General features: G+C 45.6%; 1 protein-coding gene across 2 annotated transcripts in view; it reads left to right on the top strand.

The window, feature by feature from the left end:
* Nucleotides 1-1,569: 1,569 nt before the first annotated feature.
* Nucleotides 1,570-21,180, top strand: part of SMOC1 (SPARC related modular calcium binding 1) — a 150,057-nt gene continuing 130,446 nt past the window's right edge. The window contains exon 1 of one of the 2 annotated variants that reach the window (XM_021679530.1): nt 1,570-1,707. In XM_021679530.1, the coding sequence (XP_021535205.1) occupies nt 1,609-1,707 (99 nt within the window). In that variant the 5' untranslated portion in view covers nt 1,570-1,608. The remainder of the gene's footprint in view (nt 1,708-21,180) is intronic. The other variant, XM_021679531.1, reaches the window with a different exon arrangement.

Below are 21,180 nucleotides of genomic sequence, written 5' to 3'. Positions count from 1 at the left end.
GGTGGAGGCTGGATGGGGCAGGCAAGGGGTGTGGGCAAAGCTGAATGCAGGAGTTGGGTGGGAAGCATGTTCACACAGTCCAGAAGAGAAGGCATAAGGGAGCAGAGCTAACCTTTGATAGGACCTCTCAGGCACAGACGGGGGGAGGAATTAAGCACTGGTGGTGCTGCTTCCAGTCTGGTTGGAGAAAGAATTCCCTCCTCGTGAAGTGAGTGGTCCGTACCAATGGAAGTAAACACTAAGGGTTGTAGTCCACATAAAAAGAGAAACCATGGTTCTCTTGGGTTGAATGCAATGGATCATCTCGCTCTGGCCCAGGAGCTGGTGTGATGCAGATGTGACCATTCCCAAGATGGCCCTTTGGAGACCATCCTGGGCAGAGCCCTCCAACATCCGGCTGGACCTTTTGTTGTGCTATCATCTCCAAGTGGGTTGGGCACCCAGGAGAGGTCCCCTCTCTCCAGTCTGACCCAGCTGTGGGTCTTTGCACCCACAGACTAGCCCTCCCCTTCAATACTTTCCTTCCACTCCCCCAATAGGAGACCAGGTCCCCTCTGACCTCCTCTCCCAGAACTCCTAGGCCACAGAGTGGCTGCCCCTTGGCCCTCCAGTCCAAGGCAGGGAGCCGGGATGCCTGGGTCCCAATCCTGGATCCACTGCAGGGTTCCAGGTGGGCACTACCCCATACCCACAGGGGCCCTTCCCAGCGGGCAGATGCCTAGCACGTGCTTCACCTTATCTCCTCGGCACTTCTCCTGGAGGAAATGCTGTAGGACTTGGGTTGTCACCCCCTGGAAGCTTCTTTGAAAGAAGTGAATGCATCCACTCTCCACTCCCAACGCCAGTCACAGCCTGCCCTTTGCAGGTCACTTTCTCAGTTGTTTTTGGTGTCGATGCGGCGGGAAAGCAGATTTCTTAACTCCTTTGAGCCCTAGTATCCTCTTCAGAAAAATGGGGCTGCAAGTATTTTTCCTGCTTATTTTGCTGGACTTGTTGGGACAACTCGCGGACTTATGTTGAAAATTACACATGCTTAGGGCATGGTCTTTAGCCGGGTGGGCATTTCGGGAGTTAGGGCTGCTGGAGCTCTTCGAGGCTTCCTCAGACAGAAGGGCCGAGAGAAAGTTCCTCTTCCAGTCTCTCCCGGAGCCCACTCAGGCTGAGCAAGCGGGTGTCGCTCCTCAGTGGGCTTGACCGCGAGCCGCCCCTCCGTCCGCTCTCCGATTGGCTTTCACCTGCCAGAGGGTCGGCTGCTACGGGCCCCTCGGCCCGTCAATCAGGGCCGCCCGGCTCCGCCCCGCCCCTCCCGGGGGTTTATAACGGGAATTCCCATGGCCCGGGCTCTGGCGTCCAACCTGCTGCCGCCGCGGCCCGGCCGAGCCGAGCGAGCGAACGCCGCGCGCAGAGCACACGCTCGCGCTCCAGCTCCCCTCCCTGGCGGTTCATGACCGCGCGCTCTGAGCTCAGCCCCGCCACCCCCGCCGCCCCGCCGCCCGCCGCCGCGAGGGCCCCCCGAGGGAAGGAAGGCAGGAAGGCAGGCGCGGCCGCGCGTCCCGCGGAATCCGCGCCCCCCCGGCCCGCAGCCGGCTGCCCGGCCCGGCTGGCACCATGCTGCCCGCGCGCTGCGCCCGCCTGCTCACGCCCCACTTGCTGCTCGTGTTGGTGCAGCTGTCCCTAGCTCGCGGCCACCGCACCACGGGCCCCAGGGTAAGTGCGCCCCCGGCCGCGCGCCCACCTGCGGAGGGAGACTGAGGTCGCCTGCCCACATCCCTCGGAGCGGGGGGAGGGGGAAGGGAGGTGTCAGACCTCGGGGCTCCCCCCTCCCCCCCCCGCATCTACCACCGGGTCCCCGCAGGCTTCTGGGCGAATAACAATTTCTCCCGTTCTACCCCCACCCCCATCCTTTCTTGCAGCGCCGACTCTGCCTCCCACCTCCCCCCCAGCCCCCACCCCGAACTGTCACTGTTGGGTTTTCTTTCCCCGTCTCTTCTCCCAGGCTATTTTGCTCCGAGCGGGTGCCTCCAGCGTCCGCTTTTAAAAGGCTCGCTGTCCGCTCGAGTGGGCTGCCCTGTGGTCTCACACTGCGCCCAGTCCGGGTCCCGGAGCGCCGGGCGTTCTTGGCAGGCGGCGGCGGGGGGTGGGGGGTGGGGCCAGCTCTGCCTCCAGAGTTTTAGGTTACCCGAGAGCCACACAAGGACCTTGTGTTGTTGTTGTTTTAAAAAGCGATCGCTGCTCGTAAAACCCACAGCAGATAATTTTAATGCTCTCTCCTGCTGGGCACAGCCCCAGAGGAGGGGTGGAGGTGGGGGCTGTGGAGAGGAGCTGAGCAGTGTTCAAGAGTCTCTTCTCCCTGACTTCGGGGCTGGGGGGTTGAACTACTTGTTGAACCTTGGTCTGATTGGAGTTTCTGAACGATATGAAACGTGCCAATTGTGTGCACAGGACAGGCTGTCCAGAGCATTGTAAAAATCTCCTGGAACTGAAGGCATTGTGCTCATCTCCGCTCTAGATGGTTGCTCTTCCCATCCCAATTGGTCTAAATGAAGGATTCTGCTGCCTTAAAAAATGTGCTATTAAACCACCTGGTGGCTCATTTGACCAAACTTAATCCAGAGGATCTCTGGCCAAGAATCAGCTTATGTCAGGGCAGTCTCTCGGGATAGCTGCTTGCCTCAACTGGCAGCCTGAGAGTCCGTGTGCTGCAGCTGGAATCTTTGTGAAAACAAGGTTGGCTCCTTAAGCCCCGGGGGCTTTCCTGGATATCTCCGGGCCTACCCCCCTTACCACCTGTTCAGACTGCAGGTTCTTTATTCGCAGCTCTTGCTATATGAGAATCCTCTTTATAGCTGTCGTGTGTGGAGGAAAAGCCTTGCAAAGGTTGGCCAGCCTTCATGACTGCCCAGATGCTGGCTGCTGACGTGGGAGCCCAGCTATCACTGTGAGATCAGATTTGCAGCCACTTAGGAAAGAAAAGTGTTTGTCCCCGTGTTGTGCCGGCCCTCGCTTTTATGACCAGATGTGCCACAGCAGCAGTTAAGGTGCCGCAGATTAGATCCAGGGCGTGTCATAAATCCTCGACAGCAGGCGTTCCCGAAGCTGGGGCAAGTGTGGGCTCAGGGAGGGACTTTTATGGATGCAGATGAGGATGCCTTTTAAATGAAGCTGCTTGGTTTGATATTAGGACTCGCAGCTCTTAAACTCCGAGGTCAGGAGAGCCACAGCGTTCCCTCCAATAATTAGGAACAGTCAAGACAGAGATGCAGACCAGAGCACCCCGACTGAAATCTGGATACCCGCCCACACGAGAGGCCCGGAGACAAATGGTGGGGGGCTCGTTTGCTGCTGGGCATGTCTAGCATCTCAAGCCATATGGCTTTCCTTCTCTGCCTCCTGAAATTGGAGGAAGCAACTTTTAGGGGAAAGCTAGGGGCTTCAGGGAAAAATAGGGACATTGGTTAGGTTTCCCTCCAGCTTATTTGGTTTAATCATTTGATAGACGTGATGAAATAAAGCAGGAACTGTAAATAGGCTTGTGTGGATCCCAGCTGCATTCTCTCTCTCTCTTTCTTACACACACACACACACACACACACACACACACACGTGTTTAAAAAGTACCCAGGGAAAGCTGTTGTCTTGAGCGTGTGGTTACTTGGGTGCATTTATAGATGACAAGAAGAGCTGCCTTTCAGGAACCCAGGGGCTGGGCAATTTCCACAATCGCTTATGCTTAGAAGAACAAGGAGGGGGGTCTTTTTAGTGCCATTTTGCAAGTGAGACTCAGGGAAGCTAGCTGGCTTGCTTGAAACACTCATGGTGCCTATGTAGCTGTGGGAGTCAAATCCCAGTTTATATGGATTTACAGGTGGTGCGCTCTCTGTGCTCCCAAGCTGCTGCAGGGAGTGCTCATCCCACCGGTGGTGCCGTTCCTCGATGAGACAATACCGATCCCGGATGCATCAGGGGAGGCTGTAAGAAAGCGTTGATACTACTTTTTGGTGTCTGAATCGCTAAAGGGTGATGTCTTTGAGTTTCAGCCTATCCCCAAAGACTCCAGCGCTCCTCTGTGGCTTCTTGGTGGCCTGAGGTGTGTGGCTCTGGTTGCCAGTGGCAGTGTCAGAGGAGGAGCAGAAACATCTGGCTTGTCGCAGGATTCCCTTGGGCACCCCTGGGTCTCTTCTGTTAATCTTCTGAGTGACAGAGGCTTAAGGATTGGCATCTTTTCCAGCTGACTTTCTAGGAAACCGAGAGCATGCCCTTTTGGTTTAACTTTATCTGGCTCACTAATTGAGCTCCCCCGAGGCCTAGACCCCAATCCTCGCTCCCTTATTTGCTTCCTGCCTTCATAAAATTCCTGACATCTGTTTGACTCTGGAAACCAACAGCTATCAAGTATCAGATTGGAGGCTATTATGTAGGAAGCACCTGATTTTTTGGTCTCCAAGTTCTGAGCAGCCACTTGGCTACCTGGGACGCGGTCAGGATCCTTTTAATTACCGAGGAGGCAGCCATTTCTTTAATCCTGTACAATTTACTGAAAATGTTTCAGGGGAGGATGGGGTGGGGGAGGGGCTCTCCCAGGCTGATGGAGTCTGGCTGATGGTCAGGCCAAGTCAACTGCCTGTCTTTGTCTAATCCTCTGTCTGCCGTGGAAGCCCAGGAGCTGGGTGACGGCGGGAATGGGGCCCATCTTCTTTACTGGTGCATCCCCAGAGCTCAGCACAGGGCCAGGTGCCTGGTGGGGATGGACTTTGTTGTTGTTTGCAGAAAAAAATAAATTAATGCAGACAATGCACGTTTAACAGCATTCCACAGGTTCCACTTTCTTAGTGCTTTAGCACGACTGGAGGCTGGAAATAGATTTAAGAAGTTTGAAAATAGGAGAAAATGGGAAGGTCAAGAAGTCTGAGTAAGGAATTTGGTTTCTTGTTTTATGTCTATTCTTTACCGGTTCTTTCTCCTCTCGCTGGCGTGCTTTGCCCTTCAAAACCCAGCTCCTGCACCACTCCCCAGGAACTTTCCTGCAAAACACGCTTTTGGGGAGAATTGGTCACTCTCTCCTTCGACCAACTCCTGTATCTGGTTTACTTACCTTCTAACTTTTGCTGATCTTTCTATAATGAGCATCTTGAGATCAGGCCAGCATCTCCACCTTCTCAGCACTAACTTGCCCCCTTGGACATCACGCACAGCCCTGTCTTGTGAAATGAACAAACTCACACCCCCGTGAGGGCAGAATAGAGGTCTTATTTGTCAGTGTGCTGGGTCACACTGCAAAGCATTCTGTAACTGTTTACTGAAACGGATCAGACTCTGTAGTGATGTCCAAGCTAGACCCCTTGCTCCCATTTAAACCTGAAATTGGTTACTTCACAAATAATGTCCCCCGCTTTATAGGCTTTTGTTCTTTGTTTAAAAATTAGTATGTGTGGTGGTTGTAGGAGGTTTGGGGGAGGAGAGACAGAGCAAGCAAATTGGGGTGGGGAACAGGTGTGAAACAGCTTCTAGACAGTACCCTTCCTTTTTGACTAGTCTGCCTCAGTGTCTGGACTGGGGTGGGTCCTTGAGTCTGTGTAGACACCCTTCTTATTACCTGTGTGCCGGGTAATAACAAGACCCTTCTTTTCCACCTGGGGGATTTATCTGAAATGCTACTCAGGTGTTAGGCAAAAAACTTGGTTTAAACATTTTGATAGAAGTGACATGTGAAATTTAAAGGCACAAAATTGAGAAGGACAGGAAGATGAAATAATCATCTTAGAAACTGTAGGAAATGCTATCAAATGGAAAACACTTTGCTATTTTCTCATTATCTCCCAAAGTTGAAATTCACACTCTAATGGCCCAGCAATTCCAGTCCTAAGTACATATGCCCAAGAGAAACTCATGTCCAGAAGGAGACCGATGCAACCATGTTTGTAATACTCTAAGCCTGGAAAAAGCCCAAAGGCCCACTAGTTGGAGGGCAGATTAGTTGATGTATTCGCATAGTAGAGGATTATACACAGGCAAAACAAATGAGCAACAGTGACATGCAAATATATGGATGAATCTTGGTAATATGATATTAAGTAAAAGAAATACACCAAAAGATGGAGCATGTCATCTTATAAACTTAAAAAGAGCTAAAATTAAAGAAAATATCTTCTAGGAATACATATAGCTACAATAATGCTCTATGAAAAGAAAAGCAAGGTAATGCTGGACACAGGATTTAGGGTGAAGTTATGGGGGAGCAGACGGGTGGAACCACATGGTGGGGTAAACCATATGGTTAGTGTAAGTTAGCGTCAATACTTTACCTTTTGCGGGAGGGAAGGATGGGTTTGAAGGTATTTGTCCATTAGTAAAGATTAGTGGTTGATTAAATGAAAAATGAAAGTGGGCCCTGCATAGACCAATGTTGAGTGTCATGAACCAAAGTTTATGATTAATTCAATTCTTGGCACCACACGGTCAGACAAACAAAAGTTCCTAGAGCAGGGACTCCTGTCTTGCCTCCTTCTGCTCCCCCTCTTCTAGATGTGCATGTGGGCCTACCTAAAATACCACGTTGGGGAGTGATTATTGGCTTTTGTTTCAATTCTTGGCTGGCTAGTCACAGGGCAGGCCCAGGCCCTGGCATTAGATATCTACATCAGCTGGCCAAAGGGCTCATTTGTAAGGCTGAGTCGGCAGTGAGCAGTCTTCCCTCTCCCTTGCTCAGGGGGATCAACCCTGTACATCTGAGTCCCCAGCCCTGCAGAGTAGAAAAGTTCATTAGCTGATGCTTGGGTCAGAAGCCTTACTTGCCAGTTCAGGGGGTGGGGGAGGGGAAAGGGAGTGTTTCTGGTTTGATGCCTGTCTTCATTCTGGCCTCCTCCCTCACCCCCCTGGCAGGGCCTGGGGGAAGGGAGCATGGCCTTCCTTAGCAGGTACAGGGCACCCTTTCTCTCCCGACCACATAGAGACCTATTGTTTAAGCAGCCAAGTTCCTGGCATTGCTGGCGGTTTGGGGGGGGGGGGGCGATGTCCACGAGGAGGCCCCCTCCTTCCTCGTTTGTCACCGCAGAGCTGTTTGGGAGAGGACAAGGGTTGAGTTGCGGATGAGAAATCGATCGGAGCTGTTTGCGAGGCCTGCCAAACAGGGTTAGCATTGTACATATGTGCTCTGCACTCATCTAGAGTCACCGAGGGGATAAGAGAATTGGATCTCCAAGAACATTCCCAACAACCCCATAAAGACCCCAAAGCAACATGGGTCATTATAGCAATTAATTGGATTTCCCTTTGCATCTGACATCATTCTAAACTCAAATGCTAGATCACAAAATAATCTTACCTTTGGCAGAAATCTAAGCTTGTTAGGTGTGGAGCCCTGTGTACTTCCCAGACATTGATTTCAGCCTCCTTTTTTTGGAGCCAGGGTGGGGTAGCCTCTGCCGAGCGGGGAAGGGCTGCTCAGGAAAGCTCGAGCTTCAGGACAGGCCTCTCCCCCCACCCCCCACCCGGGCAGGACAGTACTGACTGAGGTTCCAGGAGACAATGCGGCGGATGCTTTGAAACCTGACAAATACTCTGCAAATGTGAGGCTCTGCCCGTCCTCTTTAAAAGTCATTTCACAGGGCAGCATGGACCTATCTGACTCAGATAAGGGCTGAATGTTCTTCTTCTTTTTTTTCTTTAAAGTATTGACAGTGGGGAAAAACTGTATCCACTTCCCAGAATAGTTCATTTTTAGGACTAGATAAGCGTCTCTAGGACAGTGCTGGGAGTTTTAAGTATTTTTGGTGGAGTTTATTGTGTATGTGTTCTTGGAGAACTCTGCAAGCTGGGGAGAGGACATAAAAGTAGATCGTAAGTACGAGGGTAAAGTGGAGAGTGTTGTGAGAGCCGACAGACTGCCCCTTTCTCCCTCGGGTGCACAGAGCCGCTGACCAGCTTGAACACAGTGACTTCCCTTTGTCTGCAGCTTTGTCCGCTGGACCTTTTTGCGGGGATGGTAATGTTCTATATCGGCACCGTCCAATATTAGACACACGTGGCTGTCGAAGATTTAAACGTGGTTAACACAACTGAGGAACTGAATTTTCAATTTATTTGATTTCAATTAATTTAAAAGTTAATATTAATAGCCACATATGGCTAGTGGCTATCATGCTGGAGAGCATGGGTGTCTAGCCGTTGCGCCCTGCCCTGCCTCCTGCCCGATACCACCACACGCCCCAGATTGTGGCCGTACCGAACCACATTGCATTTCCTAACCTCTCTTTTCCTTCCAGTCTCTGTCTGTCAGAATTCTGCCCATCATTTGAATGGCTCCACACAGTCCTCCAGGCTGGCCCCAAGCAGAGTTCTCTCTGCACCTCCTTTCTGGAGGCTCTAGGGGAGAATCCATTTTATTGCCTTTTCCAGCTTCTAGAAACTGCCTGTATTCCCTGGTTGGTAGTCCCGTTCCACCTTCAAATCCAGCAGTAGCTGGTCAAGGATTTTTCATGCTGCCATCTCTCTGGTTCCGACTCTCCTGCTTCCCTCCTCCTCCCCCCACTTAAGGACTCATGTGATTGATTACATTGGGCCCTCTGGAGAGTCCAGATGTTCTCCTTATCTTATGGTTAGCTGATTAGCAATCCTGACTCCTCCTTGCCATGTAACATAGCATTATTAGGATTAGGATATGGGCATCTTTGGGGGGGGGGGGCGTTGTTCTGCTTACCACATTCATTAAGGGTCGAATGTAGTGCCTGGCTCATAGAAGGTGATTGATAAACGGGGCCATTATAATGACCTACATCTCTTATTTTCTTTCCTTTCAGAGTGGGAGTCTCTTAATGGTGGAGTTATTTAATTTTCTTTATAGACTCTATCCTGCCCAAGAACAGGTGCTTAGTAAATGTTCATTGAACAATAGAATTTTCGATAAATGTAGATTCTTTCCTTATAAAGATATATTGAACAGTAAAAAAAAAACCCTGCAAATCAGAATATATGAACCTGTTTGAGCAAAACAAAAAAAGTTGGTTTATGTATAGAAAAATTGGGTGGATTATAAGTCATGTGGTTAATGGTTAATTATCATGGGGATATTCCACTTCTATGAGATGTGTTTTAGTATTTATTAAACTAATTTTGTTTATGATGAGCTTTTTTAATCTTAGAGGACAATAATAAAGATTAAAACATGACTGATTTAAAAAAAAAGTCCCAAACCTGTCTCAATCCAGCCTGAATACCCTTGGATTCAGTCTACATCTGACAGTCAGCCTGTGCTCATGTTAGGCTGATTTTTAGGTTTAGTCACTATTAGCACCAGGCCTCCTACTCATTTTCAGCATGCTTTGAACTCAATTTGCGTAAACTTTTTTTTTTTAAAGATTTTATTTATTTATTTGACAGAGAGAGAGAGCACAAGCAGGGGGAGCGGCAGGCATAGGGAGAGGGAGAAGCAGGCTCCCCATGGAGCAGGGAGCCTGATGCAGGGTCCCTGGGATCATGACCAGAGCAGAAGGCAGCCACTCAACCGACTGAGCCATGCAGGTGCCCCGAACTCAGTTTGCTTTAAAGGAGAATTTCCAATTAACCTTAACAGGACATAAGTGTAAAAATGTACTTATTGCTGCTGGTGGGAATATAAATTAGCATGATCACTTTATAGAATTGACCTTTTACTTTCACTCTGGTATATGCCCTAGAGAAACATGCTTAAATATGTGCCAAGACACGTGTTTAAGGATGTTCATAGCAGCATTGTTTGGTAGCAATAACAACATTGGAAACCAGCTAAAAGCCCATCAGCAGGAGACTAGAAATATGAATTATGGTATATACAAAAAGTGGAATACTACACAGCACCAAAAATAGCTAATCTAAAGCTATAACCATTATTATGGATCAATTTCATAGTCAAAATGTTGAGTGAAAAAAGGCAAAACATACAAGAATTACATACATTATGCTATTTATATAAAGGTTGAAAGCATGCAAAAGCAATAGATTGTTTAGGAGTGCATACATATGTAAAGAATGCATGAGAAAATTAAGGACAATGATAACTCGGAAGCTCAGGTTAGTGGTTACTTAAGTGTGAGGGTAGGAGGGTGAGTGACACACTGGAGGGGACATGGAAGGCTTGCATTGAATCAGTAATGTTTTATGTTTTTAAAGCTGGAGGTGAGTACATGCATTTTTAAATTCCATTTTGTATGCATTACATAATAGGTCATAAAGTTTTCCAGAAAAGGTAAAAATGCATTTGGATACATCACAACAAAGTTTTAAGAGCAAGCAATAAAAGTGATGCTTCTTTGAGGGGTCCTCTGCTCTGTGCTGCTGATCACACTTTTCCTTTCCCCAGAAGAACATGTTCAGGGACATTCAGCCAAACATACGCCCCCCCTTGCCTCCTTGCATTGCTGGCCACCTCCCTCCTGCCCTCCTGAGGCCCTGAGGCCACGCCTCCCCCCCCAGCCCAGGCCCAGGTGCTCCCAGGTCTGCCTGACAGTGCTGGTGTTCCTCTCTGCCCTCCTGAGCCTCTGCTCTTCTCACTGTACTTACTCTTGCTGCATGATTGGGAATGAGCTTGATCATTTTCTCAAATTTACTGATCATTATTGATAAATTTATTTGATAAATTTATTGATCATTATTTATAAATCATTACTGATTTATTTGCCATAGTTGGCAAATAAAAAGACTAATACAGGATTGCCTAAATTGTAAATTACATACATTTGAAGGATGTAATTGAATAATATAATGTAAAAGAATATAAATTACAGAAATTTGAATTCAGATAAATAACAATGTCTTAGTGTAAGTATGGCCTAAATAAAAACTTATTTGTTGTTTATCTAAAATTATTTGTTATTCATCTGAAATTCAAATTTAACTGGGTATCTTGTATTATATCTGGCAATCCTACATTAGCTCTTTTTCTTTTAGGAATCATCTGTTCAGGTTTTTTGCTAATTTTTAAAACAAGTGTGGCAATTTTTTTTTCTCTGCCTCACTGGCTGACTTGGAAGAGTTTTTGTTTGTTTGTTTGTTTTAATACTAAGGATATTAATCTGTTTTTCTGTCATGTCTGGCAGATGCCTTTCATTATAAAAAGACAATGGTTTCAACCTACTAAATTTTATATCTGTATGTAGTTAATATGTCATTATGGTTTCTATCTTCGGTATCAGGGTGAGAGAGGTCTCCTCCCCCTGCTAAGATTGTAGAAATTAAGGTGAATACGTTTCTAAAGTTTTACAAGCAGCAGAAGAAACATCACATTTAATATTAAATGGACATCCATTAATGTTTGATAGGAGTTTATATAGTATTTTCTGTAAACAAGATCCAAATAAGGTCCACATATTGGTTAATATGTATCTTAAATCTCTGAATCTCTGAGTTTCCCCTCCACTTCCTTTTTACTTTGTAATTTATTTTTGAATAAACAGGTTGTTCTCGGGTTTTCTGCACTAGATGTTATTGACTACATTCCCATAGCATTGTGTACCATGTTCCTCTATCCTTCATATTTCTTGTAAAATGAGAGGTGGATCTAGAGCCTTGATCAGATACAGATTTCATATATTATATATATATATATACATATATATATTTAAAGATTCCATTTATTTACTTGACAGAGAGAGAGAGAGAGAGCACAAGCAGGGGCAATGGCTGGCAGAGGGAGAGGGAGAAGCAGGGTCCCTGCTGAGCAGAGAGCCCAGCGTGGGACTTGATCCCAGGACCCTGAGATCATGACCTGAACTGAAGGCAGTCGCTTAATCGACTGAGCCTAGATTTGATATTTTTTTGGCAAGTATATTTCGTGGGAGTTGGTCTGCACCAGGAGGCACATAACATCTGTGATACTAGCATCATTTGGGGATCCATTAATTTATTAGGAGTTGTCAATGATTTTTTTTTTAAACAATTTATTTGAGAGAGAGAGAGCACACATGAGAGAGCACAAGTGAGGGGAGGGGCAGAGGGAAAAGGAGAAGCTGACTCCCCGCTGAGCCGGGAGCCCATCATGGGGCTTGATCCCAGGACCCCAAGATCATGGCCTGAGCCAAAGGCAGACACTTAACTGGCTGAGCCACCCAGGCACCCCTGTCAATGATTTTTAAACAACTAACAGGTTATACAGAAAAGGGCTTCTACGTTTTGTGTGGCATTGCCATCTTTCTTGTCTCTGGTGTTGCCTACAGAGAAACGGGGCTTAGTTGCCAATGTTCTCGTCTCAGCAAATGGCCTCCTGACGGGGAGGCTGTGTGTGACTGCAGAGCTCCTAGAGGGATACCTGCCCTGAGTTCTTGGTGGGTGGCCTAGGAAGGAGAATCTCCTTGATTTCTCGTGGAAGCAGTAAGAGCATGAGCTGGTTTTACTATCTAGTGCTAATCAAAAGGCCTTTAAAGTATAATTGTTGATCAGCTTTGAGTATGATCTTTGGTAGGTACACATCCATTGGGAATTTATATCATAAGAACGAAGACCACATTTTGAACTGGCTTACCCAATGAAGGTACAAGGAGGGCTTCAGGATTGGTTGGATTCAGCATCTTATTAATGCCATCAAAACATTGCCCTCTGCCATTTGTATTGTCTTTATGTTTCTCCCTTCTGCCTTTTGTGTTACCCGTTTAATTTCAAGCCTAGCTTTTCATGGTGGCAGGATTCCTGCAATGATTCCATACTTCTCATCCCAACATCTTACTTTCTAGAATACGGAAGAGAGAAGTGACTTGAAGTAGCCCCTTTCAGAGGAGGGACAACCTTCATTCCTACTTGATGTCAGAAAACTTTGGCTTTTAGGTCATTGATCTAAACTGGATTAAATGCCCATTCTTTGAACCAATCCCTTTGGCCAGGAGAGTGCCGTGCTGTGAGTGACTTAGGTCTGGATTCCTTAGGGCAGTCACTATGGCAGGGTAGGAGACAGGGTACCTATTTCTGGAGCTGGGGGTCAGGTGGTTCCTCCCTGACCGCATGGCTGCACAAGGTGGGGGAGTGAAAGGGATATGAGGGCAACAAGCACAGTGTCCATTTTGGGATTTGGAGCATTCTTTTACCAGCAGAATGGTGAGGTGGGCTGTGTGGTAAGAAGTGTGCTAGACACTGATGGTCACAGCGCAGCAAAGCGGAGCTCTCCTGTTACTGTGTGATCAGTTCCTTCCTCTATTAAAGGGAGATCAAATCACCTCCAAGGTTACTATCAGCACAGATGTTCTGAGATTAAGAGATGATAGGAAAAAGGGAACATAGGAAAAATTTGGATAGTTTCTGGGTAGAATAAATAGGCCGAATGAGAATGATTCCAGAAGGCCCCCCAAATGAGATAAGCATGGTGGCTTCATCCCACAGTGGGAAGAAGTCTCAGGGACCCCTTGCTTTTATGCATGAGGTAAGACCTGTCCCCAGTCCACCCAGCCAGAACCCAGATCCCTGCCTCCTTACTCTGTTTGTGACTTTCGCATTTAAAGATGCCCTGGAGAACTTTGGGGATGTGGCAGAGGTCCCGTCAAGGGGAGGGACAAGCTTGAATTCTAGTAGAGGATTGTATTTCTGAGTTGCCTTTGGCCAATTCACCAATTTCCATGTGGCCCCAAACTCAGGACATGGTAGTATCTTGACCATCCTTATCACCTGACTATGGGTGTTCTTATACCTTCTGTTTCATAGGGTTCTGGTTTCTCAGTCCCTAAAAGAGATGAATTCCTGGTTGAGACTCTTAATGCTCGTTCATAGCAATGCAATCAGCGCAGACGTACACAGAGTTAAGTGGCAAAGGTCTGGAGCTCAGGGGGCATGCTTTATGGTTGGTACAATATTTTCCTGGGAGGCCTTTTTGAGAATCAATACCCAATTTGAGGGTTGAAGTGGAAACCCTTTGTATTTGTTGAAGAGGGTTTGAAAGTGTCCGGGACACTTGGGTGGACACTTTCTCCCTGCCTCCCTGGCAGTGATTTCAGAAAACCTGAGGGCAGATCCAGGCCCGCACTGGCCCAGGTGTTCTGAAGGCAGGGGCTGAATAGAGGACTGGATGCATCGTTTCTCTCTGTCTTGACTTCCCCTTGGCTTTGAGGATCACGTACCCTCTCATGGTGGTGTATTGTTCTACCTTCTCCCCATGCGGGGAGAGGCCTGGGACAAAGATAGCACCCACAGCCTAGGCTCCAACTATTGCTGATTCCCGGTTTCTAGCTTTTCTTTCCTGAAAGCTACAGCTACCTTGAGAATGAAATGCATCTCCCATATCATTGCTAGGTGGTGAGAGAGGTCGGAGCCATAACCGTCTGATGAACTGTTTGCTTCCTTGCCCATCCAGAAGGCAGCGTGGCATAGTGCTTTGGAGCCAAAGAACCCTGCATTGAGTCCTAGCTCTAGTGCTTTCTCACTAGGTGTTCTTGGGCAGATTAACGAAGCTCTGTGTTTCACCCCCTCATCTGTAAATGGAAGATTTTATCTACCTTATTGGGTCATTGTGGACCTTAAATGAAATAATGGCAGGATGCTCAGTAAATGTTAACCATTCATACAAATAATGGATGTAACGGGAAAATGTGAGAGATTCCCAGAAGAACCCAAAGTTGTTTTGCTTCCCTTAGCTTTCCTCCTTAGAATTAAAGCTATAGAGTCCATCAATATGTGGAAGATTTCTAATCTGTGGTTCTGTTACCTTTTGTTTAAAATGAAAACTAGTTCCTGTGTGTGTGTGTGTGTGTGTGTGAGAGAGATAAACCACATTCCTCCCCTTTCCCAACCGGATCAAGGTTAATGGAGGAAAGATGTTCTTTGGTGTGATCTTTCTCCGTTTGCTGTGTGACCATGTCTTCTCCTCCAGGCAATACTCTGCTTCCTGAAATCTTCCTTCATTTTCTCTTTGCCAAGATGGGAGGTTGTTTTCCTGAGTTTAGCATCCGAAGGAAGCTTGAGTGAGCCTGCTTACCTTCCCTTTTTTCTCTAAGACTGTGGGAAACAGGAGGCAACCAGAGGGCAATGTGCCTCCATGCCCATGTGCCTCCTCATAACTTCTGGGCTCAGGGGTCAGGCTGGTGGCTGCCCAGTATGTTCCCAGATCGGGTCCCCAGTCTGCTGCCCCCAGGAGCTCGGAGGAGCAGTGCCTGATTCTCTGGTGCTCTTTACCCTCTAACCCGGTGCCAGCCTTCCTTTGGCCTGGGCTGGAAAGCCTATCCCAGCAGGTCCTGTGGGTGGGCCCAAACCCGATCCTCCAGGCTGCTTTTAGAACCGCATTTCAGAAAGGAAAACTCCTGGCCGTTAGCATGGTTTCCTGGAGGGATAGATCAAGAGAAGGTGACTTAGGCATCTATATCCACGTTTTCTCCTTCTAAATAGTTTACATTGTTATATTTGGACCATTGACGTTGAAAGTGATTACTGGTATAGTTGGATCAATATCTATCATATTTGTGTAGTTTTCTATCCCTTGTTCATATTCTTGGTTCCTATGTTTGTCTTCCACTTTTTTCCCATCTTCGTGCTTATAATTGTGCATTTTATGTGACTCTATTTCACTCCTTTCTTAGCACATCAATTATACTTCTTTTTTTAAAAACTTTTTTTAGTACTTGCCATAGAATTTGCAATATACATTTAACAATGAATTCAAGCTCACTTTCTTTTTTTAAGAGAACCTTTTACTTACTGATTTTTAAAATTCCAGTGTAATTAACATGCGGTATTATATTAGTTTCAGGCATACAACATAACAATTCAACAATTCTGTACATTACTTAGTGCTCACCACGATAAGTGTAGCCCTCATCTGTCACCAAACAACCTTATTACAGTAGTATTGACTGTATTCTCTGTGCTGTACTTTTCCATTTCTATGACTTACTTATTTTGTAACTGGAAGTTTGTCCCTCTTAATCCACCTTATCTAGCCCCCCTACCTGCCTCCCTGCTCTGGTAACTACCAGTTTGTTCTCTGTATTTAAGAGTCCATTTTTTGACTCTTTTATTCTTTGTTTGTTCATTTATTTTGTTTCTTAAATTGTGCATATGAGTGAAATCGTGTGGTATTTGTCTTTCTCTGACTTATTTCACTTAGCATAATACTCTCTAGCTCCATCCATGTTGCAAATGGCAAGATCTCATTCTCTTTTATGGCTAAGTAATATTCCATTGTATGTATATATACCACATCTTCTTTATCCCTTCATCAGCTGATGGACACTTGGGTTGCTTGCATATCTTGGGTCTTGTAAATACTGCTGCTATAAACATGGGGTGCATACTTTCAAATTAGTGTTTTCATTTTCTTTGGGTAAATATCCAGTAGTGGATTTACTAGGTCATATGGTAATTCTATTTTTTTTTTTAAAGATTTTATTTATTTATATGACAGAGAGAGACAGCGAGAACAGGAACACAAGCAGTGGGAGAGGGAGAAGCAGGCTTCCCGCTGAGCAGGGAGCCCGATGCGGGGCTCGATCCCAGGACCCTGGGATCATGACCTGAGCTGAAGGCAGACGCTTAACGACTGAGCCACCCAGGTGCCCGGTAATTCTATTTTTTTTAAAGATTTATTTATTTATTTGAGAGAGAGAGCATGAGCGGGGAGGGACAGAGGGAGAAGGAGAGAGAATCTCAGGCAGACTCCGTACTGAGTGTGGAGCCAACACAGGGCTCGATCTCACAACCCTGGGATCACGACTTGAGCCAAAACCAAGAGTCAGCCGCTTAACTGACTGTGCCACCCAGGCACCCCTGCTAATTCTATTTTTAATTTTTTTGAGGAAACTCCATACTGCTTTTCACAGTGGCTTCATCAGTTTGCTTTCCCATCAACAGTGTGTGAGGGTTCCCTTTTCTCCACATCCTCGCTGACACTTGTTAGTTCTTGTCTGTTTGATTCTAGTCATTCTGACAGGTGTACAGTGATACCTCATTGTAGTTTTGATTTGCAGTTCCCTGATGATGAGTAATGTTGAGCATCTTTTCATGTGTTGGTTGGCCATTTGTAGGTCTTCTTTGGCAGAATGTCTATTCAGGCCCTCTCCTCATTTTTAACTGGATTATTTGGGGTTTTTTTAGTGTTGAGTTATATAAAGTCTTTATATATTTTGGATATTAACCACTTATCAGGTATGTCATTTGCAAATATCTTCTGTTTTATAGGTTGCCTTTCCTTTTTGTTGATGGTTTCTTTTGCTATGCAAAACTTTTTATTTTGATGTAGTTCCAGTAGCTTATTTTCAACTTTTTTTTTTTAAGATTTTATTTATTTATTTGACAGAGAAAGACACAGCAAGAGAGGGAACACAAGCAGGGGGAGTGGGTGAGAGAGAAGCAGGCTTCCCGCTGAGCAGGGAGCCCGATGCGGGGCTCAATCCCAGGACCCTGAGATCATGACCCGAGCCGAAGGCAGGCGCTCAACGACTGAGCCACCCAGGTGCCCCTTATTTTCAACTTTTGTTTCCCTTGCCTCAGGAGACATATCTATAAAAATGTTTCTACAGCCCATGTCAAAGAAATTACTGCCTACATTTTCCTCTCGGAGTTTTGTGGTTTCAGGTCCTACATCTGGGTCTTTAATCCATTTTGAGTTTATTTTTGTGTATGGTGTAAGAGAGCGGTCCAGTTTTCCCAGCTCCAAAGTCCACTTTGAAATACCACTCTACTGCTTCTTGGTAGTGTAAGTACCTTGTAATAACAAAATTTTCCTAATTCTTCAATCCTGGTTTTTGTTCCATTGGTGTAATTCATCTCACTTGTATATAAGTTATAATCATTGAATGCTTTGTTGTTATTATTTTTTTGAACAAACTTATGTGTGAGATCATTTAAGAACAAGAAAAAAAGTTTTCCTTCTTCAGTGCTCTTGCTTTCTTTATGTAGGTCTGCGTTTCTGACCTATATCATTTTTCTTCTCCCTGAAGAATTTTCTTAAACATTTCTTTTAAGGCATGTCTATTGGCAACAAATTCCCTTAGTTTTTATTTATCTGAGAAAGTCTTTATTTCTCCTTCACTTTTGAAGGATAATTTATCAGGATGCAGAATTCTAGGTTGATGGGGTTTTTTTTCCCTCTCAACAACTTATCAAATATTCCACCCCGCTGTCTTCTTGCTTGCATGGCTTCTGAGGAGAACCCCAATGCAATTCTTACTTTTGCCTTTTTATAGGTGAGGGTTCTTTTCCCTCTGCTCTGGCTTCTTTCAAGATTTTTTTCTTTATCTTTGATTTTCTGCAGTTTGAATGTGACATGCCAACGTGTAGTTTTGGGGCATTTATCCTGCTTGCTGTTTTCTAAGTTTTCTGGATCTGTGGTTTGATATCTGACATTAATTTGGGGGAAAATTCTAAGTTATTATTGCTTCAAATATTTCTCCCGTTCCTTTCTTTTTTCTCCTTGAAATCCTGTGACACGTATGTTACACCATTGTAGTTGTCACACAGTCCTTGGATATTCTGTTCTCTTCTTCCCCCCCCCTGTCTTTTTTTCTCTTTGCTTTTAAGTTTGGAAGCTTCTATCAACATATCCTCAAGTTTAGAGATTGTTTCCTTAGCTGGGTCCCATCTGCTAATGAGCCCATCAAAGGCATGCTTTGTTGTATACTTAAACCAATATAACATTGTATGTCAATTACACTTCAATAATAATAATAATAATGATAAAGGCATTCTTCATTTCTGTTACAGTGTTTTTGACCTCTAGCATTTCTTTTGGATTCTTTCTTAGAATTTCCACCTCTCTGCTCACATTACCCATCTGTTCTTGCATGATGTCTACTTTTTCCAGTAGAGCACTTAGCATATTAATCACAGTGCTTTAAAATTACTGATCTGCTAATTCAGACATCTCTCCCATATCTGAATCTGCTTCTGTTGGTAGCTCTGTCTCATCAAATTATGTTTTTTGCTTTTTAGTAAGCCTTGTAATTTTTTGTTGAAATCAGACACGATGAATTACATAGAAAGAACTGTGATAAATAGACCTTCAGTGATGTTGTGGTGAGGTGTGGAGAGTGAGGAAGCATTCTGTTGTCCTATGATTAGGTCTCAGTCTTTTAATGAGCCTGGGCTTCTGGACTGTGAACTTCATAAGGATGTTTCCGTGTTTTTTTCTTCACTTACATGGGATAGGATGGCCAGAGCGGGCCAGAATCGGGTATTTCTCTTCCCAAATCAGGTTGATTAGCTATGATAAAACCCCAATAAGTTAGGCTCTGATTAAATGGTTTCTTTTGATGGTAGGCCTTGTTAAGAAGAACTGAATACTCTGGCTGTTTCTTAATGGGTCCTTCTCCCTCCCCCTGCTGGAAGCATGAGGGGACTTTTCTTTGATATTCACTATGAGACCCTGGTACATTGTTCTTGCCTATCCCCAACACCCAAAGGCTCTCTCCTCACGTTAATGATGAAAAAAACCAATAACCAGGTGCTTTCCAGTGCTACTACGGTGAGTGAAGAGTGCTTGCCCATCCCTGTGCTCACCATGCTGACAGGGCTAATGACCACATACCACAATGGCCTGGTCCAGCTCATGGAAACTTTAGTCATATCAGCTTATAACTGGGTGTCGTTAACAAAATCTTGGCCTCTTCTCTGAGGAGTGAGACCCAGCAGTTAAGAATCTTGTTACATCCTGTAGCTACGTATTTCTCAAAGAATATATTTCCTAAAGTATAGTGTGTAGCTCACCTGAGATGCTACAGGGTCCAGAAATGTGCATTTCTCAAAAGTACTGCAGGTGGTTCTCATGCACACCTCTTTTAAAGAGGTTTGAGACCTCTTTAGGCTAAAATTGTAGAAAGGAATAAAATCGACCAGGCAAGGCCTGGACTCATGGCTTATGCAACCTGTGACTTAAAAGAACATAAATGAATGCAAATTCAATTTGTTTTCACTAATAGGTATTTACATATATCAAGACAAGCTCCCTTGGAAGGAAGGGAGCCCTTTGAAGCCTCTGGCCTCTGCTTTCCCAGATGTTATGTTCATGTTTGAGGGTAGAAGAGCATCTCGTTTTGGGGTTAGAGCCATTCATATACTGGGTAGCTGCAGTTCTAAAAGGTTGATGTCCAATTCTGTGGAAGAGCAAGTCTTTTTTTTTTTTTTAAGATTTTATTTATCTGAGAGAGAGAGAGATTGAGAGAATGAGTGGAAGGAGGGGCAGAAGGAGAAACAGACGCTCCGCTGAGCAGGGAGCCCGATGTGGGGCTCCATCCCAGGACCCCGGGATCATGACCTGACCTGAAGGCAGATGCTTAACCGATTGAGCCACCCAAGCGCCCTGGAAGACCAAGTCTTTAGGGCCACATGAAGCTGCTATGCCACGAGATGAAATTTAAGATGAAGATTTCTTGGGGTGCCTGGGTGGCTCAGTTGGTTAAGCGTCTGACTCTTGGTTTAGGCTCAGGTCATGATCTCATGAGTCATGGGATCAAGCCCCGTGTCGGGCTCTGCACTCAGCAAGGAGTCTGCTTGAAGATTCTCTCCCTTTGCCCCTCCTCCCACTCACTCGCATGTGCAGGCTCTCTCTCTCTCTTTCAAAATATAAATAAATAAATCTTTTTAAAAAATGAAGATTTCTTTTCCCAGCCCCTTGTCCCATACTCAGATGTCCAGTAAGATGAAAATAAATGCTACAATGTGAATTAGTATCTTGGAGTCCAAGAGCTTCCAAAAAGTTGGATTGCTGGTTGGATTGTTCCATTGACCATCTTTGCCTCCTTTATTGGGGAGGGGGGTTTGGACCTGAGCACAGCTCTAGTTAGGGAAGGGTATTGTGATTCATTCTCTCATTCATTTATTCAATGATGAGTTGGCCTTAGATAGGGCTGTAGGAGGCAAGAAGGAAATTGTTTGCATCTGATCTAGAAAAACCACTAAGTTAAAAGACAAAGCATTCTGATTCCTATTAGGGAGGGGTGTCTTCAGAAGCAACTGACAAATGTCCGAGAAAGGACAGCTTTTGCCAGATGGGAGAATTGTGCAAGTGCTTGTTGCAAAAGGCTTTGTCCTATGTCTTTGTTTTTCACATGCACAACAAGCTATTCAGTGGTGCACATACCACCCCACTGGGAAGCTGGGACTTGTCAGCTGGCAAAGTTGCATGATGCATTGGGAGAGAGGAGTTCAGTGCATTCCGTGGTGGCTCTTTGCCCTGCCACCATCCTGAGAAGTCTATTATAGTAAACATCTGTTGTTTTGGTCTGCCTCGTATCTAGTTCTCTC

This window comes from Neomonachus schauinslandi, chromosome 9, assembly GCF_002201575.2.
Source record: "Neomonachus schauinslandi chromosome 9, ASM220157v2, whole genome shotgun sequence".
NCBI lineage: Eukaryota > Metazoa > Chordata > Mammalia > Carnivora > Phocidae > Neomonachus > Neomonachus schauinslandi.
This window is presented reverse-complemented; position numbering and strand designations above follow the sequence as displayed.